This window comes from Martes martes, assembly GCF_963455335.1.
Source record: "Martes martes genome assembly, chromosome: 3".
NCBI classification, from domain to species: Eukaryota; Metazoa; Chordata; class Mammalia; order Carnivora; family Mustelidae; genus Martes; species Martes martes.
Window position 1 is genome coordinate 125,396,947 of NC_137890.1, and position 27,774 is coordinate 125,424,720.

The 27,774-nt window shown below is 35.3% G+C and overlaps 1 protein-coding gene across 3 annotated transcripts in view; it reads left to right on the forward strand.

Moving 5' to 3' along the window:
• LNPK (lunapark, ER junction formation factor) overlaps nt 1–27,774 on the forward strand; it is a gene marked incomplete at its 5' end in the record, with an annotated part of 81,670 nt that overhangs the window by 7,482 nt on the left and 46,414 nt on the right. For all 3 annotated transcript variants that reach the window (XM_080798738.1, XM_080798739.1, XM_080798740.1), the window contains 3 exons: nt 826–867; nt 2,075–2,262; nt 22,274–22,332. In XM_080798738.1, coding sequence (XP_080654864.1) covers nt 826–867; nt 2,075–2,262; nt 22,274–22,332 — 289 coding nt within the window. The remainder of the gene's footprint in view (nt 1–825; nt 868–2,074; nt 2,263–22,273; nt 22,333–27,774) is intronic.

Genomic DNA, 27,774 nt, shown 5'->3' on the forward strand with positions numbered 1-27,774 from the left:
ATCAAATTTGTCTACCTTTCTTTAGTCTTTGTTAGGTTGAACCATATGAAATTGCCAATATTCAACCATTTTGACTTACATAAAAAGCAATTTCATATGGTTCAACCTAATGTTAAAAACTGTTATGGGAACTATAATGAATTGATATCCACTGCCCTCTTATGTTATTGAGTATATAGTTGGTATCGTATGAGACATTTTGTATGAGATATTTTGGCTGTTTTTTATTGTGGGTGCGTAAAGAATATTTTTAACAAACTGCCATAATGAAGTATTCTTAGATGTCTTTTAAAAATCTGATCTTCAGAAATATACTTTAGGAATTCAGAATGAAGGTAACCTATTGATTTTGACTTTCAGAGTCCTAAGTGAACTTTTAGCAATAGTAGATCAGACCATCTTTAGTCTTTAGACCATCTTTAGACCATCATAAATATATGATTTCTTTTGAATAATCATATCTAAGAAAATTTTTCTTGGAGGAAAACTTTCTCTATAAAAGCATGTTCTATTGGGATTAGGAATGGTAGAAATAAAAAAAAAAAAAAAAGAAAGAATGGTAGAAATTGAGCTGTTGGAGTTGAAAGTACCTTTAGGACTAAAAACCCAAGTAGGAAAATGCTTACTTCTGCAATCTTATGTAGTTCTGCTTATAATTATATTTTTATTTAAATCTAAATCTCATTAATAAACAAGAATACATATTACTTGAGTTTTGAAAAAACTTATTTTTGAATTAAAATCTTCTTTTATAATTTTATAAGTCAAAGTGTTTCTAAGTTTGCAGTAACAAATTTTAATGTCTTATATCTGTCTTTATAACAGACAAAACCTTCAACTGTAGAAGTTCTGGAAAATATAGATAAGGTATGTTTTTTGGCTCTGGGGTGTTTTAATTAATCTTGGGTATTGCATAAATATTATTTTAGTATAAGTATATTATTTTGGAGACTGGATCTGGCTTGGGAATTTAGAGATGATATAGAGTAAGCCTGAGAACTTTAATGTTATATTATCTAAAAAAAAAAAAATCAGAAGTCTCTCAGTGACTTAAGAAGTCTGTGTCACTAGAACCTGTTAGTATGAAATTAGATGTATAGAATGGTGAAAACAATGTTGCAGATGGGATAAAGTAGATTATGAGATAGTCTGCAACAGTTTTATCAGTCCAAAAACTTCATAAACTTCATTATCAAAAGTGGCTATTGCTTAGGAATATTGAAAGTGATGAATAGATTGAAAGAATCTAGTATGGGTCATTGTTTTAATTTTTATTAACTCTTTCTTTTTGTAGCTAGATTTTAAAAATTAATTGATTAATTAATTTCTAGCCAATTTTTAGACCTTATACAGGGAGAATTATTATTTAGTTTAAGAAGTACTATTTATTGGTGTCAATTTCATGCTTGATCTTTGCTAATTTGGTAGGTCAAAAATAGTATCTTAATTTTTTTAAATTTATTTTTAAAGATTTTATTTATTTCTCAGAGAGAAAGAAAATGAGAGAGTGAGCACAAGCAGGGCGGGTGGCAGGCTCCCTGCTGAACAATGATCCTGACATGGGGTTCCATCCCAGGACCCTAGGATCATGATCTGAGCCGAAAGCAGATGCTTAACCCACTGAGCCACTCAGGCATCCCTTAATTTTGCATTTAAAATAGTGACTTGTTGGGTGCCTGAGTGGCTCAGTCATTAAGCATCTGCCTTGGGCTCAGGTCATGGTCCCAGGGTCCTGGGATTGAGCCCCACATCAGGCTCCCTGCTTGGTGGGATGCCTGCTTCTCCCTCCCCAACTCCCTCTGCTGTGTTCTGTCTCTCTCTGCCAAATAAATAAATAAAATCTTTAAAAAATAAAATAGTGACTTGTCAGAATAAGCATTTTCATATGTTTTTACCTTTATTTCTAATTTTCTTTTTCATATTATGTTCTTTTTTAAGATATTAAGATATATTTCATTGACTTTTCAGAGTTCTTCATATATAATCTATCATTTAAAATTTTTTTGTTAATATTTTGATTTCATTATGAAATTTGAGATTCAATTCAATAATATAGAACAATTTCTCTTAACAGGAAATTCAAGCATTGGAAGAATTTAGGGAAAAAAATCAGAGATTACAAAAATTATGGGTTGGAAGATTAATTCTCTACTCTTCAATTCTTTATCTGTTTACATGTTTAATTGTATATTTGTGGTATCTTCCTGATGAATTTACAGCAAGACTTGCCATGACACTTCCATTTTTTGCTTTTCCATTGATGTAAGTAAATTGTCCTTTCAGTTGACTTTTCCTCTTTTTGAACGGTTAAAATGTATTCAGTCTCTCTTTATTGTGAAATAGAAATGTTTCAGATTGAGTAAATTTGCTTTTTTTTCCTTTTGCAAAGCATTTCTTTAGAAAAGTAAACCAACTGTGTGTGTTAAACCTTAATTTACAATTCAGCATACCTGAGGAATATGACTCAGTGACATTAGTAATAATGGCTCTATTGGGAATCTTTTGTAATTCTTTTGTAATTCTCTAATAGATGGTCATGCCCCCCCCCCCCCCCCCCCGGCCAGGGATACAGGGCAAGGAGTGGGCATTTCAGATTGTGGGTAGTTATAAGTGAGGGAGGGTTTGTAAAACAAACAAACAAACAAAAAACAACTGCCCAAGTGATTCTGAATATATTCCAATCATCCCATCTCTTTTCCTCTCTTTTCAGTCACTGCTATAAAGCAACTGACCCTTATAGCAGTATTTTATAATATAGCATTTTACCGAAGGTGTGTCATGATTGAGACTTTGGAGAGACAGATGAATAAGAAATTGGTTTATTTACTCTATAAACATTTATAAGTAGCAATTTTGTAGGTGTGGGAATATAATGGTGTATGGTATACAAAAATACAGAATCTCTGAATGTAGATCTTAGGCAGCATACATTAAATTAAGTAATAAGTATGATGCATATTATGAAAGAGAAGTGTCACATACTATGGGAACATTTAACAGAGGCTCTAACACTATCTGTGGTGGAGGTGGGGGTCAGGGAAGTCTGTATTCATTTTCTATTGTTCCCACAAGTTTAGCAGCTTAGAGCACACCCATCTGTTGTATCATAGTTTGTGTAGATCAGAAGTTCAGGTGGCTTGACTGGGGTCTCTGCTTAAAGTCTTGCAGGCCTAAATCAAGGTAGTCAATCAGTTGGACTGGGATCTTATGTGGAATCTTTTGGGGGGAGAATCTTCCAGGTTTAGTCACGTTGCTTGCTGACTTGTGCTGCATCTCTCTGACTTCCAATTCTGCCCTCAGCCCTGAGAAAGCTCTGCCTTTCGGGGTTTAACTGATTATATTAGACCCATCAGGATAATCCAGGATAATCTCTCTTGCTTAGAATCAGCTGAGTAATACTTAATTATATTTGGGAAGTCCTTTCACAGCAATACCTAGATTACTGTTTGATTGTATAACAGAGGATGGAAATCTTGGAGGAAGAGAGATAGCTTTAGATTTATGCCTACCACAGCCTCCCTGAGGAAGTGGCCTTTGAGTTTGAGACCCAAAAGATGATTATGTGTTGCAAGGGTGGTGTGACTTGGTGGATAGTCTTTTAGGTGGAAGGAACAGCATATATGAAAACCGTGAGGGGAATAGAGAATGGTAGGTTTAAAGAATTGAAAGAAGGCCAAAGACTGGTTTATAGGGAAAGTCTGGGTGGTTAGGCAAGGAGTATTTCTTGTGGGCCTTCTAATGCATGATAAGGATTTTAAGACTTAATCTAAGAGTAATGGGAAGCCATTGAAGATTTTTATGAAGGAATATGATGTAATCATACTGTTATTTTGAAAATACTATTGAGGCTACGCCATTAGAGGGGAATAAGAATGGTTCTAAAGCAGCAAGTTAGGTTGTTACGGTTGTCTGGGGAAAAATGAGTGACAGTGATTTGCTATTGAGTGAAGGCAGGAGAGTGAAGAGAAGCAGATGGGCTGAATGAGACTTGAATGAGTCTTGAAGAGTCTTAGGAGGTAGAATTGAGGTAGTTTGGAGAGGCTCGTGGTGATTCCGTGGGTGTGAGGTGAGGGGGAATAATTGCATCCAGGATAGAATTTAAATGTATGGCTTGGGAAATTTGTTTGATAGTAGTGTCATTTGTCTAAATAGGGAATACCATCTAAATAGGGACTCCTATGAGGAAGAACAGGTTTGCTAACTGAGACTGAAATACCTGTTTCTATTTAGAGGGAGCTGCCAAGTGGAATGATTAAGTGTGAGTATGAAGCTCAGGAGATAAATTTGAATGGGAGATATTAATTTAGGATTTGGCAGCTTATTAATGTTAAACAGAACCACCATCTGTTCATTCGGTAAATATTGGGCACCTGCAGTGTGTTTAGTCTTGGGCTAGACCTTCGTGATTGAGAAAGTAGTGACAAGATCTCTGCCTTCATTGAGCTTACATTCTATGGGGGATTGAACAGATAAAAAATGAGAGACAAGTAAACAAAGAAGTGCAGTGAAGAAAATAAACAGGGTGATATAGAGAGGAAAAGTCCCTCTTTTGAGAAGGTGGTATTTGAGTTGAGAACTAATGTACGAGAAAGAACCAGCTTGGAAAGAGTTGGAATTGATGGAAGATTATTTATATATACAGTATATAATAGCGTATGAATCCATAGAGAGATGTAAGAATGGATTATCCTCAGAGTATTAATGGAAATTCTCTTTGGGTGGTCGTTCTTAGTAGTTGTTTCTTTCCATATGGTTTTTTGGTATTGTTTGAATTTTTTACATCAATGTGTTCTTCAAATCCTAAAAACAAAAACAAAAGCAAAAATCCAAGAGTTGAGGTCTTTATAGGAAGAGAAAATGAAAATACAAAGGCTATGCATGAGGTAGGAGAGAGCATGACTTATCTGAGGGTCAGAAAGATCAGTATATATGGAATGTGTGGTGGAGAGAAAGAGTGAAAGGAGGTGTGCTTGCAGAATCAAAGTATCTGGATCATGGGAGGGTCATGGCCTAGGAGTTTGTATTTCATTTTGGGTGAAATGGGAAGCTTGTAATGGTTTTAGTGGAAGAATGGCATGATGAGATTTAAGTTAAGAGGATCATGTGTACTGCCTGTGGAGACTGAGGAGGAGGAGGACAAGAAACAGGGAGATCAGCTAGGATGCTGTTATAGGAGTTTAAAGGTAAAGATGGATTTGACATCCCAGTCGCAGTGGAGGTGAAAGAGATGCCAGTATTTCAGAAATACAACTGAGACAACTTGGTAAGAGGAAATGGAAGGTAAGGGAAAAGAAGGAATTGGGTGATATTCACGTTTTTTGATTTGACATTTGGCAGGTGTCTGATCTTTCTTTGGGACTGCTGTAGTAAAAAAATTTTTGTTTGTTTAATCTTTAGTACAGGGCATATTTTCAAATTGGAACTGGAGACCACAAAATTTTAGCTTTGTATATAGATAAAGAGCCAAAAATTGAGTGCACGCATAGTACCAAATAAAATCTCTGCCCTTTGCTTTCTCTTTTGGAGTTTTTTGGAATGCTTCTTATCCTGGGCGTGGCAGTAGATTTTATAATGCTGAGCCCCTTTTCCTTGTTCTTTTCTAGTGTTTTACAAAAAGAGGGGAGAAAAATTTAGAAAGGGAATACATGTGGTATTTATTTGACTGAAGCATCTTTAAAAACTTAGAAAAAACCTCACTTGACCTCCATTTCCATATCAAAATTGAATTTTTTAAAAAGATTTTATTTATTTATTTGATAGACAGAGATCACAAGTAGTCAGAGAGGCAGGCAGAGAGAAAGAGGAGGAAGCAGGTTCCCTGCTGAGCAGAGAGACTGATGCGGGACTTGATCCCAGGACCCTGAGACCATGACCTGAGCTGAAGGCAGAGGCTTTAACCCACTGAGCCACCCAGGTGCCCCCAAAATTGATTTTTTGATTATGAAAGATTTTTATCTAGTTGCAAAAGAATGTCTTACAGGGAACTTTACTGTGCTAATTCTAATGGCTCTTCACAAACTGATCTACTGGATCTGGTATGCTGCAGAAGACTTTTGGGCAAGTAAATCATATACTAATTGTTTTTAAAAGTAGAGAAACATAATTTTTTTTTAAGGTAAGACATTTTTCTTTATTTTTTCTTTCTTTGCAAACATTTTTCTTTTATTACTTTACGCATATCAACATTCCCTTAGTAAAGGGAGTTTTTGGACCTAGAGTCCTTCCTACAAATAGCGAATATTTATACACACATACATACACATAAATTTTTAAAAAAATGTTTATTATTTCTTCAGTTGGATTTTTCTCCTATTTTGAGTATGAGGCTCTATTATCCTTACTGTGTCCTCCTAGTTCTGCATCACCTGCATCTAGTATTTCTTGGTTTGTTAAGCTTCAGAGCCATTTCTCACTTTGTTTCATTCACATTTGTGACCTGGTTCTCAACTGCAGCAGCTTCTGTTTCACTGAGCTCTTCACTTTTGGAAGCATAGGCCAATCATCAAACAAAGAATAGAATTGTCCTCCTGATTGATGACAATCAAAACAGCATGAAATAAAATACAACAATGAGAAAGTAGATGTTGTGGTATGTAGAAAGATGACTTATCACAGGACATTTTCTTTTGTGTGATCTGTAGCCTTAGCTTATTCCTGGACTTTTTTCCTGGAAACAAAAATTTTGTGGTCTAGACCAGGGTTTACTTAAAGAAATGGAAGCAGAAAGAGCAGTAAAATGTAGTGTTTTACTTAACACTGTCAACGCTGATTATAAAGCTTAGAAATCTACCTGATAACTGCAAAAAGTGACTGTTATTTCTGCATTCCAGATTTCCCAAATGCTTTTACTGGACAGAGAAGTTATAGATTGAAGACTGAGCGTATATTACATAATCATAACTATCTTCAAGTTATCTTTTGTTATAGGATATCAGTATTCTATATATGATACTTTGATTTTTACTGTATCTTCTTTCCTTCATATGGAGGAACTTGGTATGATTCCAACCTATTATATTTTTGCCTTTCAGATTCAATAATTAACTTACATCTCTGATCAACTATTTTAGTATATTTTAACATATTGAAATATATTTCAACTATTTCAGTATATTTCAACTATTACTGAAATAAATTATAATCTAAACGCTGAACCTATTTCATAAGAGTCATTAAGGCTATGGTCCATGGTGAGGGAAGGTTTGAATTATAGTTTAAGTTTTGTATTTCTTGATTAAGCTGGCAAGTATGCATTACTGTGGGAATTGGTTCATTTTCTAAGAGTGAACAGCCATTAAGCTTTGTCTCTTAACCTGACTCTACAAGCAGTCTTAGACTTTACTCCTGGATACTTTATTCTTACAGAATGTAACTTTCTAGAAATTTCATTCTCTATAAGATCATTATAGAGGCTTATTGGCATAAAACATTGACCTTCCCAGAGGATTTAACCATATTTTCCTTCTGTTTTGGTTGGTTGTTTTTCTAAATTCCTCTTTAAATGGAGTTAGGGAAAGAAAAAGTTCAGCAAAGAAACTGAGGAAGGTTGTCTTATCCCTGTTTTTTTTTTATGTTTTCTTTTTGTTTGTTTGTTTTCCTACTTGAATTGAAGGCCATTTGAGGATAGGGCTTTGATCTTACACAGCTTTTAATGCCTCCTTTCTGCCCCCCTCAGAACTAACTGGCAAAATATATTTTCTCAATCCATCTAGAAGAGTTGACAGGCATAATTTGACAAGCCTTTTGAGGAAAGTTAAACATTTCTTTCATGGCACTCTAATAAGAATACAAAGTATCTGTCATCAACCAAAGTTGGCTCTTAAAGGAGAAGGTATCTGTGAACATCTCTTTGTTATTTACGCAAAGAGAATATTTACTAAGAGGTTTTGGTAGGTAAGAAATCATTTTGTAAGCCATCACTTTTGCAATGTTGATAGATATTTGAATATTGATGGTTATTCACTTAATAGAATTTTATACTGAAAGAATTATGTACTGAGACATAATTAAGAGACAGATCCTATTCTTAGATGGGAAGATTTAGTATTATTTTGAGATCAGTTCTCCCTAGATTAATCTAAAAATGTGTGTTCACATTAAAAATACCAACAGTACTTCAAAAATCTGGGCACACTTTTTCCACACTTTTAAAAAAAGATTTACTTAGTATTTGAGAGAGAAGGGGGGAGGGGCAGAGGGAGACAGGAGAGAGAGAGAATCTCAAGCAGACTCCCTGCTGAGCATGGAACCCAATGAGGGGCTCAATCTCAGAACCCTGAGATCCTGACCTGAGCTGAAATCCAAGAGTTGGATGCTCAACCAAGTCAGCCACCCAGGTGCCCCTCCATACTTTTTAATGGAAAAATAAACACATAAAAATAGTCCTGAAAATTCTAAAAAAGGAGAGGAATAAGGAGCAGAGGTCTGCCAGGCATTAAATACATTATAAAACTTCATTAATTAAAAGTTTGCTATAGAGTATAGTATATAAATTAATTAGAAGTTTGGCACAGTGCATAAATAGTGTATGAATTAATTAGAAGTTTTCCATAGACCAAAGAGACACAAGAATCCAGAAATAAATTCTCAAAGAAATTTTTATATATAATATGTATATAGTATGGTGTGATCTATATGGTTTTTATACGATAGAATGACATTTCAAATCATTGGCGGAAAATGGTGTTGAGTTATATATATATATGTAAATTAAAGTCAATTAAAGAGAAAAAGCTTGATTCCTGCCTTATTCCTTATAAGGAATAAATCATTGTTACTAGTTTGTCTGAATGTGAAGGTAATTCTTGCTAAAGCCTTTGATAGTTAAATTGACAAAATAGTTAATGTAGTTATAAATATTGACACATGCATATCTTTTCATTTTTAACTTTATATATTGCTAAATCTCCTCTAAAAACAGTAAATTGGATGGGGGTGATGTGGTTGTTGGAAAAACAGCACCTAAGTTTGTCAGAAAGTGCTTCATATTTGAAGGTTGATGAAAAACTTTCATGTTAATCCTTTAGTACAAGTGAGGAAGGTGTGATTATGTTGATTGAATTTTAGACATTCTGCTATATTTTAACATCTACCATTTTTAATTTTAGTACAGTAAAACACTAAATATTAGGGATTTAAAACATTTACTATAATTAAAATGTGATTTTGTTATATTGAGGTTCCAAGTATTCCCTGTTAGTATACCTTTGTAATTTTATAGTGCAAGTCACTAGATTATGTGTAACAGAAATTCATACTGTACTAATGTTTCAAATAGTATCAATTTCATTCAGAAAAGAACAACTGGGATGATTTAATGAAATAGGTTAAGGGAGAGTTTTTAGTATATTCTAGAATTGATTGTATATTTGAACTTACTGATTTTCCATACTAATTCTGTATTCAACTACAAGAATCATCTTGTTTTTTTAAATTTTGTTTTGTTTTGTTTTTTTTTTCAAGATTTTATTTATTTATTTGACAGCAAAAGCAGGGTCCCCACTGAGCTGGGAGCCCAATGTGGGGCTGGATCCCAGGACTCTGGGATCATGACATGAGCCAAAGGCAGGTGCCCAACCAACTGAGCCATCCAGATACCCCCATCTTGTTTCTAATAAGTTTTTCAGTTGTTTTTTTTTTTTTTTTTGAGTTTATGGTTATTGGAGCACTGGGGTGGCTCATTCGGTTAAGTGTCTGCCATCGGCTTAGTTCAGGACGTCAGGGTCCTGGGATCTAGCGTTGTGTCGGCTCCTTGCCCAGCTAGCTGGGAGTCTGCTTCTCCCTCTCCCTCTGCACATCACTTGTGCTCTCGCTCTTGCTCTCTCAAATAAATAAATAAATCTTAAAAAAAAGTTTATGAGTATTCAGACATTTGTGAACAGCAAAAATTTTACTGCCTTTCATATTTTTCGTCTGATTTTTTTTTTTCTTTTGGCTTATTTTGTTGGCTAGTACCTTTAGGACAATGTTAAGTTATTGAGAAAACAGTGAACATTCTGAATTTGTTCCTTGGGAATGCTTCTGATGTTTCCCATTATCATGGGAATTATTTTGACTTTTGCATTGGAACATTTTACCATGTTAAGGAATTTTCTATTCATATTTAGTTTTCTTTTACATCAAGAAAGATTGTTGAATTTTGTTAAATGCTATTTCATTGTCTATGGAAATAGTCATTTGATTTTTTTCATCTTATATCCCTTAATATGATAGATTATATTAAATATTGAATTCAAAGATTGAAACCCTGAATTCCAGGAAAATTTCTACTTTCATAGTTGTAATCATTTTATATAAACATAAAAAGTTTTTATTTTTTAATGCTCTAGATTAGTTTAAATAGAACTGGCATCTGTGCTTTGTAAGTTTGGTAGTATTCTGAGCTTGGGGTTTTTTATGGCGTGTAGGTCTTAACAACTTTTTGAATTCAATAGTAGTTAATCTTTTTGGTTTTCTGCCTCTTCCAAGGTTAGTTTTGTTAAAAATATATGTAATTACTCATTCTACAGTTTTAAAGATTTATTTTTTTGCGAGAGAGAGAGAGAGAGAGTGCACAGGCGCACATGAGCAGGAGGGGCAGAGGGAGAATCTGAAGTGGATCCCACAGCTGAGCCTGAAGCCTGATGTGGGGCTCATCCCACAGTCCTGAGATCATGAGCCTGAGATCACGACTGGAGCAGAAACCAAAAATTGAATGGTCAACTGACTGTACCATCCAGGCGCCCACTCATTCTAGTTTTGAAATGTATTTCTGTAGAGTGTTGTAATAGTAGTAGTCATCACTCTCAGTGATTTAATTTTTTTTTTTTTTTTTTATAGGGCACCTGGGTGGCTCAGTTGGTTAGCTTCTGACTGTTGATCTCACCTCAGGTCTTGATCTCAGGGTCATGAGTTCAAGCCCCGCATTGGCCTCTGTGCTAGGCATGGAGCCTACTTAAAAAAAAAAAAAAAAGCTAAAAATATTTTTTGTATCTGTGATTATTGCTTCCTTATTGTTTCTTATTATGTATATTTGTACATTTTCTCTTTTGTGATCGTTTTTCTTAGTTGTATATGTATCTTTTTCTCTCAAAGAACCAGCTTTTAAGAAATTACTTCTTTTTATTCTTTTTTTCCTCTTAGGCTTATTTTATTCCTGAACTTAAATTATGTACATCATACATTTATTTTCTTTCTTTCTTATTTACTAACAATAAATAAATTATATGTGTATCTGAGGTCATGATAGTTTCTGATCACTGCTTAATTTTATTCCACATGTTTTTTTTTTTGCATTTATTTATTTATTTATTGTCCAAGAGCAGTGAGACTTGTCTTTTTTTTTTTTTAATTTTTTTATTTTAATAAACATATAATGTATTTTTATCCCCAGGGGTACAGGTCTGTGAATCGTCAGGTTTACACATTTCACAGCACTCATCATAGCCCATACCCTCCCCAATGTCTATTTCCCCACCACCCTCTCCCGTCCCCCCTCCCCCCCGCAACCCTCAGTCTGTTTCTTGAGATTGAGTCTTTTACGGTTTGTCTCCCTCCCAATCCCATCTTTTCATTTTTTCTTTTCCTACCTCCCCCCAACCCCCCCCGCCTTGCATCTCCACTTCCTCATATCAAAGAGATCATATGATAGTTGTCTTTCTCTGATTGACTTATTTCGCTAAGCATGATACCCTCTAGTTCCATCCACGTTGTCGCAAATGGCAAGATTTCATGTCTTTTGATGGCTGCATAGTATTCCATTGTGTATATATACCACATCTTCTTTATCCATTCATCTGTTGATGGACATCTAGGCTCTTTCCACAGTTTGGCTATTGTGGACATTGCTGCTATAAACATTCGGGTGCACGTGCCCCTTCGGAGCACCACGTTTGTATCTTTAGGATATATACCCAGGAGTGCAATTGCTGGGTCATAGGGTAGCTCTATTTTCAGTTTTTTGAGGAACCTCCACACTGTTTTCCAGAGTGGTTGCACCAGCTTGCATTCCCACCAACAGTGTAGGAGGGTTCCCCTCTCTCCGCATCCTCGCCAGCATCTGTCATTTCTTGACTTGTTAATTTTAGCCATTCTGACTGGTGTGAGGTGGTATCTCATTGTGGTTTTGATTTGCACATGTTTTGATATGTAGTGATTTACTTTGATTATATTCTAGATATCATGATTTTTTAAATTTAGTATCTAGAATTTAAGCATTTTTTCCAGGTGACAAATGTGTGTTTGTATGTTTGGTTTCTGGTTTAGTTATTGTTTCTAGTTTTGTTTTATCGCTTTCAGAGCATATTGTTTAATAATATTTCTACTTCTTTGAATTCATTGGATTTTTTTTGGTCGTGTGCTATTTGGTCAATTGTTGCCTTTCACAAACACTTGAAGATATATATTTTTTCCCCCAGGCACATAGAGCTTAATAATATCAATGAACACTACCTTATTATGTTGTATAGTTCTTCCGTATTCTAGTAATATATTTCAACCTCTCTCTGTTCAGTTTTGCTTTATGAATTTTCCTTTAAAAGAAACCTTTTTATTTTGAAATAATTATAGATTCACATGAAGTTGCAAAAAAACCCCAAAAAATGTACAGGCAGGTCCTTTGCATCCTTCACCCAGCCTGCCCCAGTGGTAAGATCTTACATGAGTAGTAAAATATCACTACTAGGAAACTGATGTTGGTTCAGTTCACAGAGTCTATTAGAGTTTACCAGTTTTACATGTACTTTTGTGTGTGTGTGTGTGTGTGTTTTATTTCTATGTAATTTTATCACATCTGTAGCTTCATGTCACTACCCCACAATTCAGATTCAGAACTGTTCTAAAACCACAGGACTTGAAGTGCCTGGCTGGCTCAGTTGGTGGAGCATGTGGCTCTTGATCTCAGGGTCATGAGTTCAAGCCCCACGTTGGGTGTAGGGATTACATAAATAAATGAATAACATACAAACATACATGCACACATACCACAGGGCTCCTTTTTGCTATCTCTTTGTAGTCATACCAGCCCTCCTCCACCTGCCCCATTCTTAATCCTTCCACCCACTAATCTGTTTTTTAATCTCTATAATTTTGTTTTTTCAAGAATTATAAAATGAGGTCACATCGCATATAATCTTTTGAAACTGGCTTTTTCCATTTGGCATATTCTTGAGATCCATTCAAAATGTTAAGTGTATTAATAGTTTCTTTTTATTGTTGAGTAGTATTCTGTGATGATGACATACCATGGTTTGTTTACCCGTATACTTGTTGAAGGACATTTGGATAGTTTCCAGTTTTTGGCTATTACAAATAAGACTTCTGTGAGCATTTGTATATAGGCATTTGAACATAAGTTTTCATTTCTTTGGGGTATATCCAAGAATGTAATTTCTGGGGTGCATGGTAAGTACCTGTTTAGTTTTTAAAGAAACTGCTAAACTTTTTTTCAGAGTAGATGTACCATTTTACATTTCCACTGGTTGCATATAAATAACCTAGTTTCTCTGCATCTTTGCCAGCATTTAGTATTTCACTATTTACTATTTTGATCATTCTGATAGGTATGTAGTGATATTTCACTGTGGCTTTAATTTTACATTTCCCTAAGGGCTAATGGTGTTGAACCTCTTTTCATGTATTTATTTGCCATTTATATCTCCTCTTCTGTTCATGTCTGTTCATGTCTTCTAATTTTCTAATTGGCTTATTAGTCTTTTTGCTGTTGAGTTTTGAGAGTTCTTTATATAATGTAGATACAAGTTATTTGTTGGGTATATAGTTTGCAAATTTTTTTTCCCAGTCTGTAGTTTGTCTTTTTATTCTTTTAATAGGGCTTTTGTGAGCAAAATTAATTAATTTTCCCTTTTATGCGTTGTGCTTTTGATGTCAAGAACCCTTCCCTAAGTATAGGCTCTGAAGATTTTCTTCTATGTTTTTTTCCTATGCGTTTTTTCCTTCTAACATTTTACATTTAAATTTGTAAGCCATTTTGAGTTCATTTTTGTATAAGGTGTGAGGTTCATGGTGAGATTCTTTTATTTTTTTTCTTTCATGGCTGCTCAGTTGCTCCAGCACCGTTTGTTGGAAAGGAACCGCATCATTTTTTAGCACTATGAAATCACTTTCTTTTTCTGGGTTTAAAGCTTTCTTTTTTCGGTGAGGTGGGGGGAGGGTCTTGAATTCAACCTCGTGAGGTATTAAGATACAACCCTTGTTTTGTTGGTATTTGCCTAGTCTACTTTTGCCAATTTTATTTTTTTAAATTTAAAATTTAAAATTTTAAATAAAAATTTTAAGGGCGCCTGGGTGGCTCAGTTGGTTGAGCGACTGCCTTTGGCTCAGGTCATGATCCCGGACTTCCAGGATCGAGTCCCACATCGGGCTCCCAGCTCACTGGGGAGTCTGCTTCTCCCTCTGACCTTCTCCTCTCTCATGCTCTCTCTCACTCATTCTCTCTCAAAAAAATAAATAAAATCTTGAAACAAAATTTTTTTTAAATAAAAATTTTAAATAAAAATTTAAAATTTTTAAAATTTTATTTAAGTTTTATTTTCTTCAACTTTCAAAAACTCTTAGTTTTAGATGGGATTTTATTTTTATGATCCAGTCTGAAAGTCTTTTGCTCTCCTGAGTTTAACTCATTTACATTTATTGAGAGGAAAGATGTTGGTCTAGGTTTTGGAACATAATTTTCTATTTTGCCTTTTTTTTAAACTTAAAAATATTTCTGTATGTATGTCTTTCCACTTTCCAGGCTATCTAGAATTTTCCTTATGATCCAAGATATAATGTGCTAGTTTGTTCAGCTTTTATCTTTCCCCAGCCAATAGAGTTAGGCAACTGTGTATTTTTTTTTTTCTTAATACAAAACCTCTTTTCTCTCCTGCTGCCATAGAAACAGTGTTCTTTGTAAACAGGGTATTTCTGAATGGTTTTTCTTTAAGCTCTGTCTTTTCTGTTTTGTTTTGAGGAGTTTCTGCCTACAACACACATGTCTTATTCTTGTTATAAATATGGACTTTAGACGTTATGCTTTGAGAAGTTTGTCTTGCTACCTCCTTGTGAGGTAAGAAGTTTTCCTTCTCTGCTTGCACTCTTGATTTCCATGATCTCCATTACTTTTAGGAGACTGTCCACATATTTTGAGAGTTGGGTTTTAGCTATATTTTATTTTACCAGGACAGGAATTTGTTTTTGTTTTTGATCTCCTTCTTGTTTAGAGTCTTTCTTTTTCTTTCTTTCTCTTTCTTTCTTTCTTTCTTTCTATTTACTAGAGAGATAGAGTCAGCAAGACAGCACAAGCCAGTGGTGGGGGGAGAGGCAGAGGGAGAAGCAGACTTCCTGCTGAGCAGGGAGCCTGATTCAGGGCTCGATCCCAGGATTATGACGTGAGCTGAAGGCAGATGCTTAACTAACTGACCTACCCAGGGTCCTCTGTTTAGAGTATTTCTTCTCTTTTCTTTTCTTTTTTTTTTTTTAAAGATTTTATCTTATTTATTTGACAGACAGAGATCACAAGTAGGCAGAGGCAGGCAGAGAGAGAGAGGAAGAGAGCAGGCTTCCCGCTGAGCAGAGAGCCTGATGCGGGGCTTGATCCCAGGGCCCTGGGATCATGACCCGAGCCGAAGGCAGAGGCTTTAACCCACTGAGCCACCCAGGCACCCCTAGAGTATTTCTAAGAAGAGAAGAGGGAAGTAGAAATTATACCACTGTCAAAGTAGGAGTCAGTAATGATTAATATCTTCACAAAACATGTTCTATTTTCATAAATTATATTTAACTATTAGGAAAGCAAAACCCTTTATTGGAATAACCAAGATGGATTTCTGAAGTACCTTTTCCCCCCTAAACTTTGTTTTAAGAATTGAATTTCTTTTAATTTAGCCTTAAAGATGAATGCACTACATATGTTCTGCTGCTCAAGTCTTGAAAGAAATGTGTGTTGTTTGATAGCTCATTTTCTCCAGCAGCAATCCTGATAAAAACCAAAAGGAGAACCTGTTGTCTGCAAAGGGGATTACTGTGTTTTATTTTGATGTAAGGGAGTATATTTCAATTCTTGTAGTTTTTACACTTTGAAAAATATGTATGCTTCTAAAAAATATCAAAGAAAATTTACCGATTTCCTATGGAATTCTAGTCACTCTCTCTGCAATTCCTTCCCATGTTCTTGATTTTTCTGTACATTTTTTTTTCCTATATCATCTCTGTGCTGCCACTATTTCAGTGGGTTTGTAGTGGAGAAATAGTATGAGAGTTTCCTGTTGTAGCATCCTTGAGCGTTATGAGCAGTATGTCTAAACTCTTCTCTCCCTTCCCTTGATAAGGACAGTGCTCAGTGCCTTTTTTAATGCTTAGGTAGTTGTCTGAGTCATAAAAACAAGTCACCATAACATAAAAAGCATATTTTGGTTATCTACTGCTGTAATAAGTTGTTCTAGAACTTAGTAACTTAAAACAACAAATGTTTATTATCTCTCACAGTTTCTGAGGGCCAGGAAGGAATGTGGGAGCAACTTAGATGGTTCTAGCTCAGGGTCTTTATTCATATACAAATTTCAGTTAAGCTGTTGGCTGGAGCTACAATTACCTGAAGGCTTAACTAAGGCTGGAGAATTTACTTCTAAGCTCATACATGTAGTTTTTGGCAGGCCTCATCTCTTCACTGGCTCTTTGCCACAGACTTCTGTTTTTTGCCACATGGGCCTTTCCATAGAGTTCCCTGAATGTCCTCATTGCATACCAGCTGGCTTCTCTTAGAAGAGAAGAGAGAGAGAAAGATGGTGAGTGGAAGAAGAGGCCTAACATGGAAGTTGCAGTCCTTTATAACCTAATCTTGAAGTGACATACTATTACTTCTGCCATATTCTATTGGTTACATAGACCAACACTGGTAAGAGGACTACACAAAGGTGTAAATACCAGGAGACAGGGGTCACTGGTGACTTGCAAGCTAACTCCCAAGAATAGCAATGATGTATTTTAGAGTGAAGAAATAACATGAATTCAGATTCAATGTCTGGGGGGTATAGCTCAGTGGTAGAGCATTTGACTGCAGATTCAATGCCTGCCTGCCTGCCTGCCTGCCTGCCTGCCTTCCTCCCTTCCTTTCTTTCTCCCTCCTCTCTAGAGAGGAAGAGAATGCAACTGCAGCAGAGGCAGGACTGAGAGGCAGAAGGAAAAGAGAATTTTTTTTTTTTAATTTTAAAAATTCTTTATTTAAATTCAATTTAGTTAACATATAGTATATTTTATTAGTTTCAAGGGTAGAATTCAGTGATTCATCAGTTGCATATAATAACCATTGCTCTTTTACATCAAGTGCCCTACTTAATGCCCATCACCCAGTTACCCCGTCCCTCCACCAGCCTCCCCTCCAGCAACCCTCAGTTTGTTTCCTAGAGTTAAGAGTCTCTTATGGTTTGTCTCCCTCTCTGTTTTCATCTTACTTTATTTTCCCTTCTCTTCCCCTATGTTCATCTGTTTTATTTCTTAAATCCTACATATGAGTGAACTCACATGGTATTTGTCTTTCTCGGACTGACTGACTTCTCTAAGCATAATACCCTCTAGTTCCATCGATGTTGTAGCAAAAGGCAAGGTTTCATTCTTTTTTATGGCTGAGTGATATTGCATTATGTATAAATATATATTTATATATAAATATATGAATACTACAAATAAATATAAATATATAATATAATATAATGTAATATTGCATTATATAAAATATGTATATATATATATATATATATATATAGCTCTTTCCATAGTTTGGCTCTTGTGGACATTGCTGCTATAAACATTAGGGTGCATGTCCCCCTTCTGATAACTATTTTTGAATCCTTTGGATAGATACCTAGTAGTGCAAATTGCTGTTTGGTAGGGTAGTCCTATTTTTAATTTTTTGAGAAACCTCCATACTGTTTTTCAGAGTGGCTGCTCCAGTTTGCATTCCTACCAGCAGTGTAAGAGGGTTCCCCTTTCTCCACATCCTTGCCAACATCTGTCATTTCCAGAGTTGTTAATTTTAGCCATTCTAACCAGTGTCAGGTGGTAGCTCACTGTGGTTTTGACTTATATGTCCCTGATGCTGAGTGATGTTGAGCATCTTTTCATGTGTCTATTAGTTATTTTTATATCTTTGAAGAAGTGTCTGTTCATGTCTTCTGCCCATTTCTTGACTGGGTTTTTTGTCTGTTTTTTGGGTGTTGAGTTTGATAAGTTCTTTATGTATTTTGGATACCAGCCCTTTATCTGATAAGACATTTGCAAATATCTTCTCCCATTCTGTTGGTTATCTTTTGGTTTTGTTGACTGTTTCCTTTGCTGTGCAAAAGCTTTTTATCTTGATGAAGTCCCAATAGTTCTTGTTTGCCTTTGTTTCCGCTTGCCTTTGGAGACCTGTCCAGCAAAAAGTTGCTGTGGCTGAGGTCAAAGAGGTTGTTACCTGTGTTCTCTTTTAGGTTTTTGATGGATTTCTGTCTTGTATTTAGGTCTTTCATCCATTTTGAGTTTATTTTTGTGTATGGTGTAAGAAAGTGGTCCAGTTTCATTCTTCTATATGTGGCTGTTCAATTTTCCAAATATCATTTGTTGAAGAGACTGTCCTTTTTCCATTGGATATTCTTCCCTGCTTTGCTGAAGATTAGTTGACCATAGAGTTGAAGGTCCATTTCTGGGTTCTCTATTCTGTTCCATTGATCTGTATGTCTGTTTTTGTGCCAATATCATAGTGTCTTCACTACAACTTTATAATAGAGCTTGAAGTCCGGCACTGTGATGCCACAAGCTTTGATTTTTCTCTTTCAACATTCCTTTGGCTGTTTGGGGTCTTTTCTGGTTCCATACAAATTTTTAGAATTATTTGTTCCAGGTCTGTGAAATATGTCAGTGTTATTTTGATAGGGATTGCATTGAATGTGTAGATTGCTTTGGGTAACATAGACATTTTAATAATATTTGTTCTTCCAATCCATGAACATGGAACATTTTTCCATTTCTTTGTGTCTTCTCAACTTCTTTCATAAGTGTTCTATAGTTTTCAGAACACAGATCCTTTACCTCTTTGGTTAGGTTTATTCCTACGTATCTTACAGTTTTTGGTACAATGTAAATGGGATCAATTCCTTGAATTCTTTTTCTTCTGCTTTATTGCTATGTATAGAAATGCAACTGACTTCTGTGGATTGATTTTATATCCTGCAACTTTGCTGAATTCCTGTATCAGTTCTAACAGTTTCTGGGTGGAGTTTTTTGGGTTTTCTACATAGAATATCATATCATCTGCAGAGAGTAAAAGTTTGACTGCTTTGCCAATTTGGATGCCTTTTATTTCTTTTTGTTGTCTGATTGTTGAGGCTGGGACTTCCAGTACTATGTTAAACAACAGTGGTGAGAGTGGGCATCCCTGTTGTATTCCTAACCGTAGGGGAAAAGCCCTCAGTTTTCCCTGTTCAGGATGATATTCGCTGGGGTCTTTTGTATATGGCTTTTATGATACTGAGGTATATTCCCTTTATCCCTACATGGCAGAGAATTTTTTTTATCAAGAAAAGATGCGGTATTTTGACAGATGCTTTTTCTGCATCTATTGAGAAGAGCGTATGGTTCTTGTCCTTTTATTAACGTAGTGTGTCACGTTGATTGATTTGAGGATGATTTGAACCACCCCTGCAGCCCAGGAATAAACTCCACTTGGTTGTGGTGTATAATCATTTCAGTATACTGTTGGATCCTATTAGCTAGTATCTTGGTGAGAATTTTTACATCCATGTTCCTCAGGGATATTGGTTCGTCATTCTCCTTTTATTGGGGTCTTTGTCTGGTTTTGGGATTAAGGTAATGCTGGCCTCATAGAAGTTGTCCTTCCATTTCTATTTTTTGGAACAGTTTCAGAAGAGTAGGTGTTAATTCTTCTTTAAATGTTTGGTAGAATTTCCCTGGGAAGCCATTTGGCCCTGGACTCTTGTTTGTTGTGGATTTTTTTTTTCTTTTTTTTAACTAGTTCAATTTCTTTGCTGGTTATGTATCTTTTCAGGTTTTCTATTTTTTCTCCTCTCAGTTTTGGTAGTTTATATATTTCTAAGAATTTATCCATTTGTTTCCAGATTACCTAATTTATTGGCATATAATTGCTCCTAATACTCTCTTGTAATTGTATTTCTTCAGTGTTTCTTTTTGCTAAGTCTGGCTAGTAATTTATCAGTCTTATTAAATTCTTCCAAAGATCCAGCTCCCTAGTTTCACTGATCTGTTCTATTGTATTTTATTTTTAAATTTCTGTATCATTGATTTCTGTTGTAATCTTTATTATTTCTCTTCTCCTGCTGGATTTAAGCTTTATTTGCTGCTCTTTTTCGAGTTTCTTTAGGTGTAAGGGTAAGTTGTGTATTTGAGATTTGTTTCTTGAGGAAAGCTTGTATTGCTGTATACTTCCCTCTTAGGACTGCCTTTGCTGCATCCCAGAAGTTTTGAACTGTTGTGTTTTCATTTTCATTTGTTTCCATGAATTTTTAAAATTCTTCTTTAATTTCCTGGTTGGCCCACTCATTCTTTAGTAGGATTTTATTTAACTTCCCTTTCAATTTTTTTCTTGTGGTTCAAGTTTTATAGCATTGTGGTCTGAAAATATGCATGACATATGATCTCAGTCTTTTTGTACTGGTTGAGACCTGATTTGTGACGTAGTGTGTGGTCTGTTTTGGAGACTGTTCCCTCTGCATTTGAGAAGAATGTGTATTCTGCTGCTTTAGGATGTAATGTTCTGAATATATCTGTGAAGTCCATCTGGTCCAGTATGTCAAAGCTCTTGTTTCCTTATTGATCTTCTGCTTAGATGATCTGTCCATTGCTGTGGGGGGGGGGGAATTTAAAGTTCCCTACTATTACTGTATTATTATCAATGAGTTTCTTTAATTTTGTTATTAATTGCTTTATATATTTGGCTGCTCCCAAATTAGGGGCATAAATATTTACAATTGTTAGATCTTCTTGTTGGAGAGACCCATTTATTATGATATAATAAATATAATCATCTCTTTTTACATTCTTTGCTTTAAAATAATAGTTTGTGTGATACAAGGATGGCTTCTCCAGCTTTCTTTTGATGTCCATTAGCATGATAAATTGTTCTCTACCCTGTCACTTTCAATCTGGAGGTGTGTGGGTCTAAAATGAGTTTCTTGTAAGCAGTATATTGATGGGTCTTATTTTTTTTAATCCATTCTGATACCCTATGTCTTTTGATTGGAGCATTAAGTCCATTTACATTTAGAGTAATTATTGAAAGATACGAATTTAGTGCTACCCAGGCACCCCTACAATGTATTGCTTTTATGAAATTATGAATGATGTTTGTATATGTTCTGCCATGTTCTTTGGAGAAAGAGGTATTTTGCTATAGTTAAATTGAATTTAAGAGATGACCTTAACAAATTTGTGATTAGGATCATTCTTTAATTTACTTTTAATATCATTTGATTTTACTAATATAAGGCCCAGAGAATTCTCCTCATAAAATATTTAAAAGGTGGTGTTTAGCTAAGTTTACTTATCAAGTACTTAGTTGAAGGTAGGCTTTTTTTCTTCTAGATAGCTTATTTTATTTAGTAGGGAAGATCCTTCCAATGTTAAATAATAGGGAAGTAGTAGCAACTTGCATTTGTTTATTTATTTTTGAAAAGATTTTTTATTCATTTATTTGACAGACAGAGATCACAGGTAGGCAGAGAGAGAGGAGGAAGCAGGCTCCTTGCCAAGCAGAGAGCCTGATGTGGGGCTCGATCCCAGGACCCAGGGATCATGACCTGAGCTGAAAGCAGAGACTTTAACCCACTGAGCCACCCAGGTGCCCCGCAACTTACATTTATACAATGTACTGGATTTGTAAAATGCTTTTCCCTCAATGCATGGGAATAGACAGATTTTTGGAGTTGATGCTTACTTAGTTAGAGGGGACTGTATAATTTGTTTTTTGGGGGAAGTTTTCATAGACTCCTTACAGAGTGATGAACACAGTGGTCTCTCCAGAGAAATAAAGTTATGCACACAATGGCAATTCCATAATTCTGGGGAACCCTCAGAAGGTCTGTGGATTTTAGATTGAGAACTCTTTCGAATGCAGATGTAGACCTCTGATGTCTCTGAAAGAAAGGAGTACTTTCTGATTTTCAAAATATACAGGGAAGCACTGTACTGAACTCTTAAGTGGAAATGTGTATTTTTCATTTTATATGTCTTCTAATTCACTTATCCTAATAATGGTTTTTGTTTCTGAATTTTACTTCTTCTGTAGCATCTGGAGCATAAGAACAGTGCTTATTTTCTTCTTTTCCAAGAGAACAGAAAGAAATAGTAAGTTTAATTTCTAAATTCTTATAAATACGTTTTAAAAAACACTTTCTGATAGTGCATTGGTTTGTAACTGAATGGTAGGTTGTGAAATGGTGTATTGAAATGAGAATCTTGTAAATATTGAAGGGTTGTTTACTGTCAAGCATTTTGAATAATCAAGAGGATTCTCTTTGTGTTATTTTTGTCTTGTTCATTTAGAATTTTTTTTTTTTAAGATTTTATTTATTTATTTGACACAGAGAGATCACAAGTAGGCAGAGAGGCAGGCAGAGAGAGAGAGGAGGAAGCAGGCTCCCTGCTGAGCAAAGAGCCCAATGTGGGGCTCGATCCCAGGACCCTGAGATCATGACCTGAGCCGAAGGCAGAGGCTTTAACCCACTGAGCCACCCAGGCGCCCATAGAATTTTTTTACACAAAATAATTAATTTCATTAATTCATCTCTTATACACTAACAATGAAAATACAGAAAGGGAAATTAGAGAATCGATTCCATTTACTATAGCACCTAGAACCATAAGATACCTGGGAATAAACCTAACCAAAGAGGTAAAAGATCTGTACTCGAGGAACTACAGAACACTCGTGAAAGAAATTGAAGAAGACACAAAAAGATGGAAGACCATTCCATGCTCTTGGATCGGAAGAATAAACATTGTTAAAATGTCTATACTGCCTAGAGCAATCTATACTTTTAATGCCATTCCGATCAAAATTCCACTGGTATTTTTCAAAGAGCTGGAGTAAATAATCCTAAAATTTGTATGGAATCAGAAGAGACCCCGAATTGCTAAGGAAATGTTGAAAAACAAAAATAAAACTGGCAGCATCACGTTACCTGATTTTAAGCTTTACTACAAAGCTGTGATCACCAAGACAGCATGGTACTGGCAGAAAAACAGACACATAGACCAATGGAACAGAGTAGAGAGCCCAGATATGGACCCTCAACTCTATGGTTTAATAATCTTCGACAAAGCAGGAAAAAATATACAGTGGAAAAAAGACTGTCTCTTCAATAAATGGTGCTGGGAAAATTGGACAGCTATATGTAGAAGAATGAAACTCTACTGTTCTCTTACACCGTACGCAAAGATAAACTCGAAATGGATAAACGACCTCAATGTGAGACGGGAATACATCAGAATCCTAGAGGAGAACATAGGCAATAACCTCTTCGACATCAGCCACAGCAACTTCTTTTAAGATATGTCTCCAGGGGCACCTGGGTGGCTCAGTCGTTAAGTGTCTGCCTTCGGCTCAGGTTATGATTTCCGGGGTACTGGGATCAAGCCCCGCATCGGGCTCTCTGCTCAGCAGGGAGCCTGCTTCCCCCTCTCCCACTCCCCCTGCTTGTGTTCCCTCTCTCACTGTGTCTCTCTCTGTCGAATAAATAAAATCTTTAAAAAAAATATATATGTCTTCAAAGGCAAAGGAAACAAAAGCGAAAATCAACTTTTGGGACTTCATCAAGATCAGAAGCTTCTGCACAGCAAAGGAAACAGTCAACAAAACAGAGAGGCAACCCATGGAATGGGAGAAGATATTTGCAAATGACAGTACAGACAAAAGGTTGATATCCAGGATCTATAAAGAACTTCTCAAACTCAACACAAAACAGATAATCATATCAAAAAATGGCCAGAAGATATGAACAGACACTTCTCCAATGAAGACATACAAATGGCTATCAGACACATCTCTTAAATTGAGAGAAATTATTTGTTAATCTTTATGCAAAACTTACATTATTATAGAGTAGAATATACTTAGACATCTTTTGATTTGTTCTATTAATTGTACCATTCTCTTTAACCTCATAGCTCCTAGGCTTTTGTTTTTATGGAAATATGCAATATTTCCTTCTGTATTCTGTGTATGTATAGATTTTAAAGATTTTCACGTCTTAAAAGTATGAGTTATAATTTAACAAATGTATATAAATTTTATTTAAATGAACTTTATATGTGACTTCTTTATTCTTTTCTTGTTTAACTTTTCACTGTGGAAAATTTCATATACAAAATTACATATACAAAAGTAGGGTAAGTAGTATAATAAGTCCTCATATACCTATCACACAACATAAACAACCATCAACTCATGGTCAGTCTTGTTTAATTTTTAACTCTATCTACTTATCTACCTACTGTATTATTTTGAAGTATATCCTAGTTATATCTATCCATGACAGACTTTTATTTTTTATTTTTTATTTTTTGGAAATGATATATATATATTTTTTAATTTTTTATTTCTTTTCAGCATAACAGTATTCATTGTTTTTGCACCACACCCAGTGCTCCATGCAATCCGTGCCCTCCCTAATCCCCACCACCTGGTTCCCCCAACCTCCCACCCCCCGCCCCTTCAAAACCCTCAGGTTGTTTTTCAGAGTCCATAGTCTCTCATGGTTCATGACAGACTTTTAAAAAAATACATTATATAGTATATTATCATTAATGTAATACAATACATTATCCTATCTGAAAAGGAATTCTTAATATCATAAAATATTAAACATATTTTGTTTGTTTAATTCAAGATCCAAATAAGGTTCATACAGATATATGACTTTCAAACTGCACCCGAGTTACGGCTTCTCTCCAACCTGGTTTAGGCTCACTGGGCTAGCCCAGTGACCATTCCTTGCAGATACCCTTGATTCCTTTGCCCCTCTTTTGCATCCTACTTGTCTGGCAAAAACTGTATCTTCTTTAAATACAATTATATGCTTAATCTGTGACTGGCAAGACTCTATCCTGGTTAAAACTTTCATAAGCTTGATCTGTCCCTGCATCAGAAAAGCTAAATTTATTAGAGGAAAATCATATAGCATACTGACCGGACTTTTTTTTTTTTAAAGATTATTTATTTATTTATTTGAGAGAGAGAACATGAGTTCGGGGGCTGCGGAGGAGCAACGGGAGAGGGAGAAGCAGACTCCCTGCTGATCAGGGATCCTGATGTGGGGCTCAATTCCAGGACCCTGGGATCATGACCAGAGCCAAAGGCAGTTGCTTAACTGACTGAGCCACCTAGGTGCCCTGACCAGACTTATTTTAAATCTATATTGTAAATATCAAATGTATACTCAGTATTGTTGCACAGTCCTATTTCATAGTTTCTTAGAAAATTGCTTTTTTCTCTAAGAGTATTTTTTGAGATGGTATTTCTCCTCAAATAACTAATACCTGCCTTCCTGCAAATAAACAAAACCCAAACCAAAATAAAACCAACCAATCAACCAACCAAATAAAAATACAAAATTCACAAACAAGCAAAACCCCACAGAAATCTACCTGGTCATTCTCATGTGTTAGTCTCACTTTATGGAGAAAATAGATATAAACAGATGAGAGCTACCTCCACCACCAAATATATCAAGCTAGCTCCATCTGTTACTTGGTGTGTTGTCATCCTTCTGTGGTAGTCTGGAAGACTGACCTTGATTCCATCTATGGCTAAGCTCTCCATTTATGCTTTGGATTTCGGATATTCTGGCCATCTCAAGAACTTTGTTCTTGCAGTTATCTCTTCCTGCTGTTATCCTCTTTTGTATTAGCTATTTCTATTTGATTGTCTCTATTGGTATATAATCTCCCTTCCATATAAACAGCTGGGGGAAATCCCTGTCCTGACTTCATATTCCCTTTAATCTACCATGAGTTTCTCTCTCCCCTTCAAAGTCCTGTCATTTCTACCTCCAACATTATTTCAGATCTGACCACTTCTAACCTGCTTTACTATTACTACTGTTCTAATTCAGGTGATCATCATCTCCTACTTGTACTAGGAGTGGCTTCCTAACTAGTCTGTTTTTGAGGTATATTTAGTCGTGTCTTTTCTGTTTCAAATTCTCTATTGATTTCCCGTGGCAACTAGAGTAAATCTGAATTATTTTATCCTACTTTCTGACTTATGCCCATTCTCTAACTTCATCTCTTTCTTCTCTACTTTTTTTGCTTTTGCTCCAGCCACATTGGCTGTCTTTTTGTCCTACAGATAAGTTTTAATTCTCTGAACATCAGTTTCCTAATTTGTAAAGTGGAAACCTATATTATCATCATCATAAACATAAAATGTTTAGGATGGATTATTATGAGTATTAAGTGAAACTGTATGCCAAAATATATAAAAATTGCAAAGTGTTAATATACATATGGGCTGATGGTGCTGATTTTTCTTTTCTGTTCCTTACTCTTTTTTATTTTTCTTGTTTTTAAAATTTTTCTTGTCTTATTTAATGGGTTAGGACTCAGTATAACAGTGAATTGAAGTGGGAATAGCAGATTCCTTGTCTAGTTTCTGATTCTCAGTGGAAAAGCTTTTAATTTTTTTCATTAAGTATTATGTTTGCTGTGGTTTTAAAAAATACTGATACTATCATATTAAGGAAAATAAACATATGATGTTGTTTCCAGTGATATTTGATAATATGGTAGATACCAGGAGGACAGGAATAAGTTTAAAACAAATATGCTCTCTGACCTCATAGAACTAACAAAATAGTAGAAAATATAAGAAAACTTATTTTAAAAGAGTGCTTGGAAACACTTTTCTAAGGAAATTAAATATATGAATATTTTAACTTACAAATAGGCACATCAGGACATGGTTATTATATAAAGGGGTTGCTTTAAAAATTTACTTCAGGGATCCTTTTATTTAAAAAAATCTAATTCGTTTGAATAGGTATTACATGTACATTGAAAATAGACTTCAGAAAAGATTACCTTACTTTCCTACAAATATATATTTTTAGCATCAAATCAGCCTGAAGCTATTGATTATGTCCTTGTTTTTTGTTCTGTATTAGTTTTATTTCCCTTTTTTTTTTGCTTTGGACATAGTATAGATTAAGGGTTGGCAAACTATAGCCTGTGGGCCAAGTCCTGCCCACTACCTTGTACAGGTCATGATTTAAGAATGACTTTTAGGGGTGCCTGGGTGGCTCCATTGGTTAAGCGGCTGCCTTTGGCTCAGGGTCCTGGGATTGAGCTCTGCATCAGGCTTCCTCCTCCCCAACGAGCCTGCTTCTCTCTTTGCCCCTCCCCCTGTTTGTGCTCTCTTTCTCTCTCTGTCAAATAAATAAAATCCTAAAAAAAAGAATGATTTTTACATTTTCAAATCATTGAATAAATTCAAAAGAATATTTTGTGACATTACATTTATATGAAATTCAGATTTCTGTTTTTACTGGACCAAAACGCTACCCATTCATTTAAATGTTGTCTGTAGCTGCTTTCATCCTACAGTGGCAGAATTAAGTACTTGTAGCAAACTGTATGTGGTTCTCTCATCTCAACACTTGAGACTGTTGGAGAATGTACAACAAATGACACAAATTTATAACTTGACATTTCATGTGCCATATGTATTGTGACAATTTTATTTTTTTTTTAATTATCAGTGCATACTCAACATGTAAAAACAACAAAAGA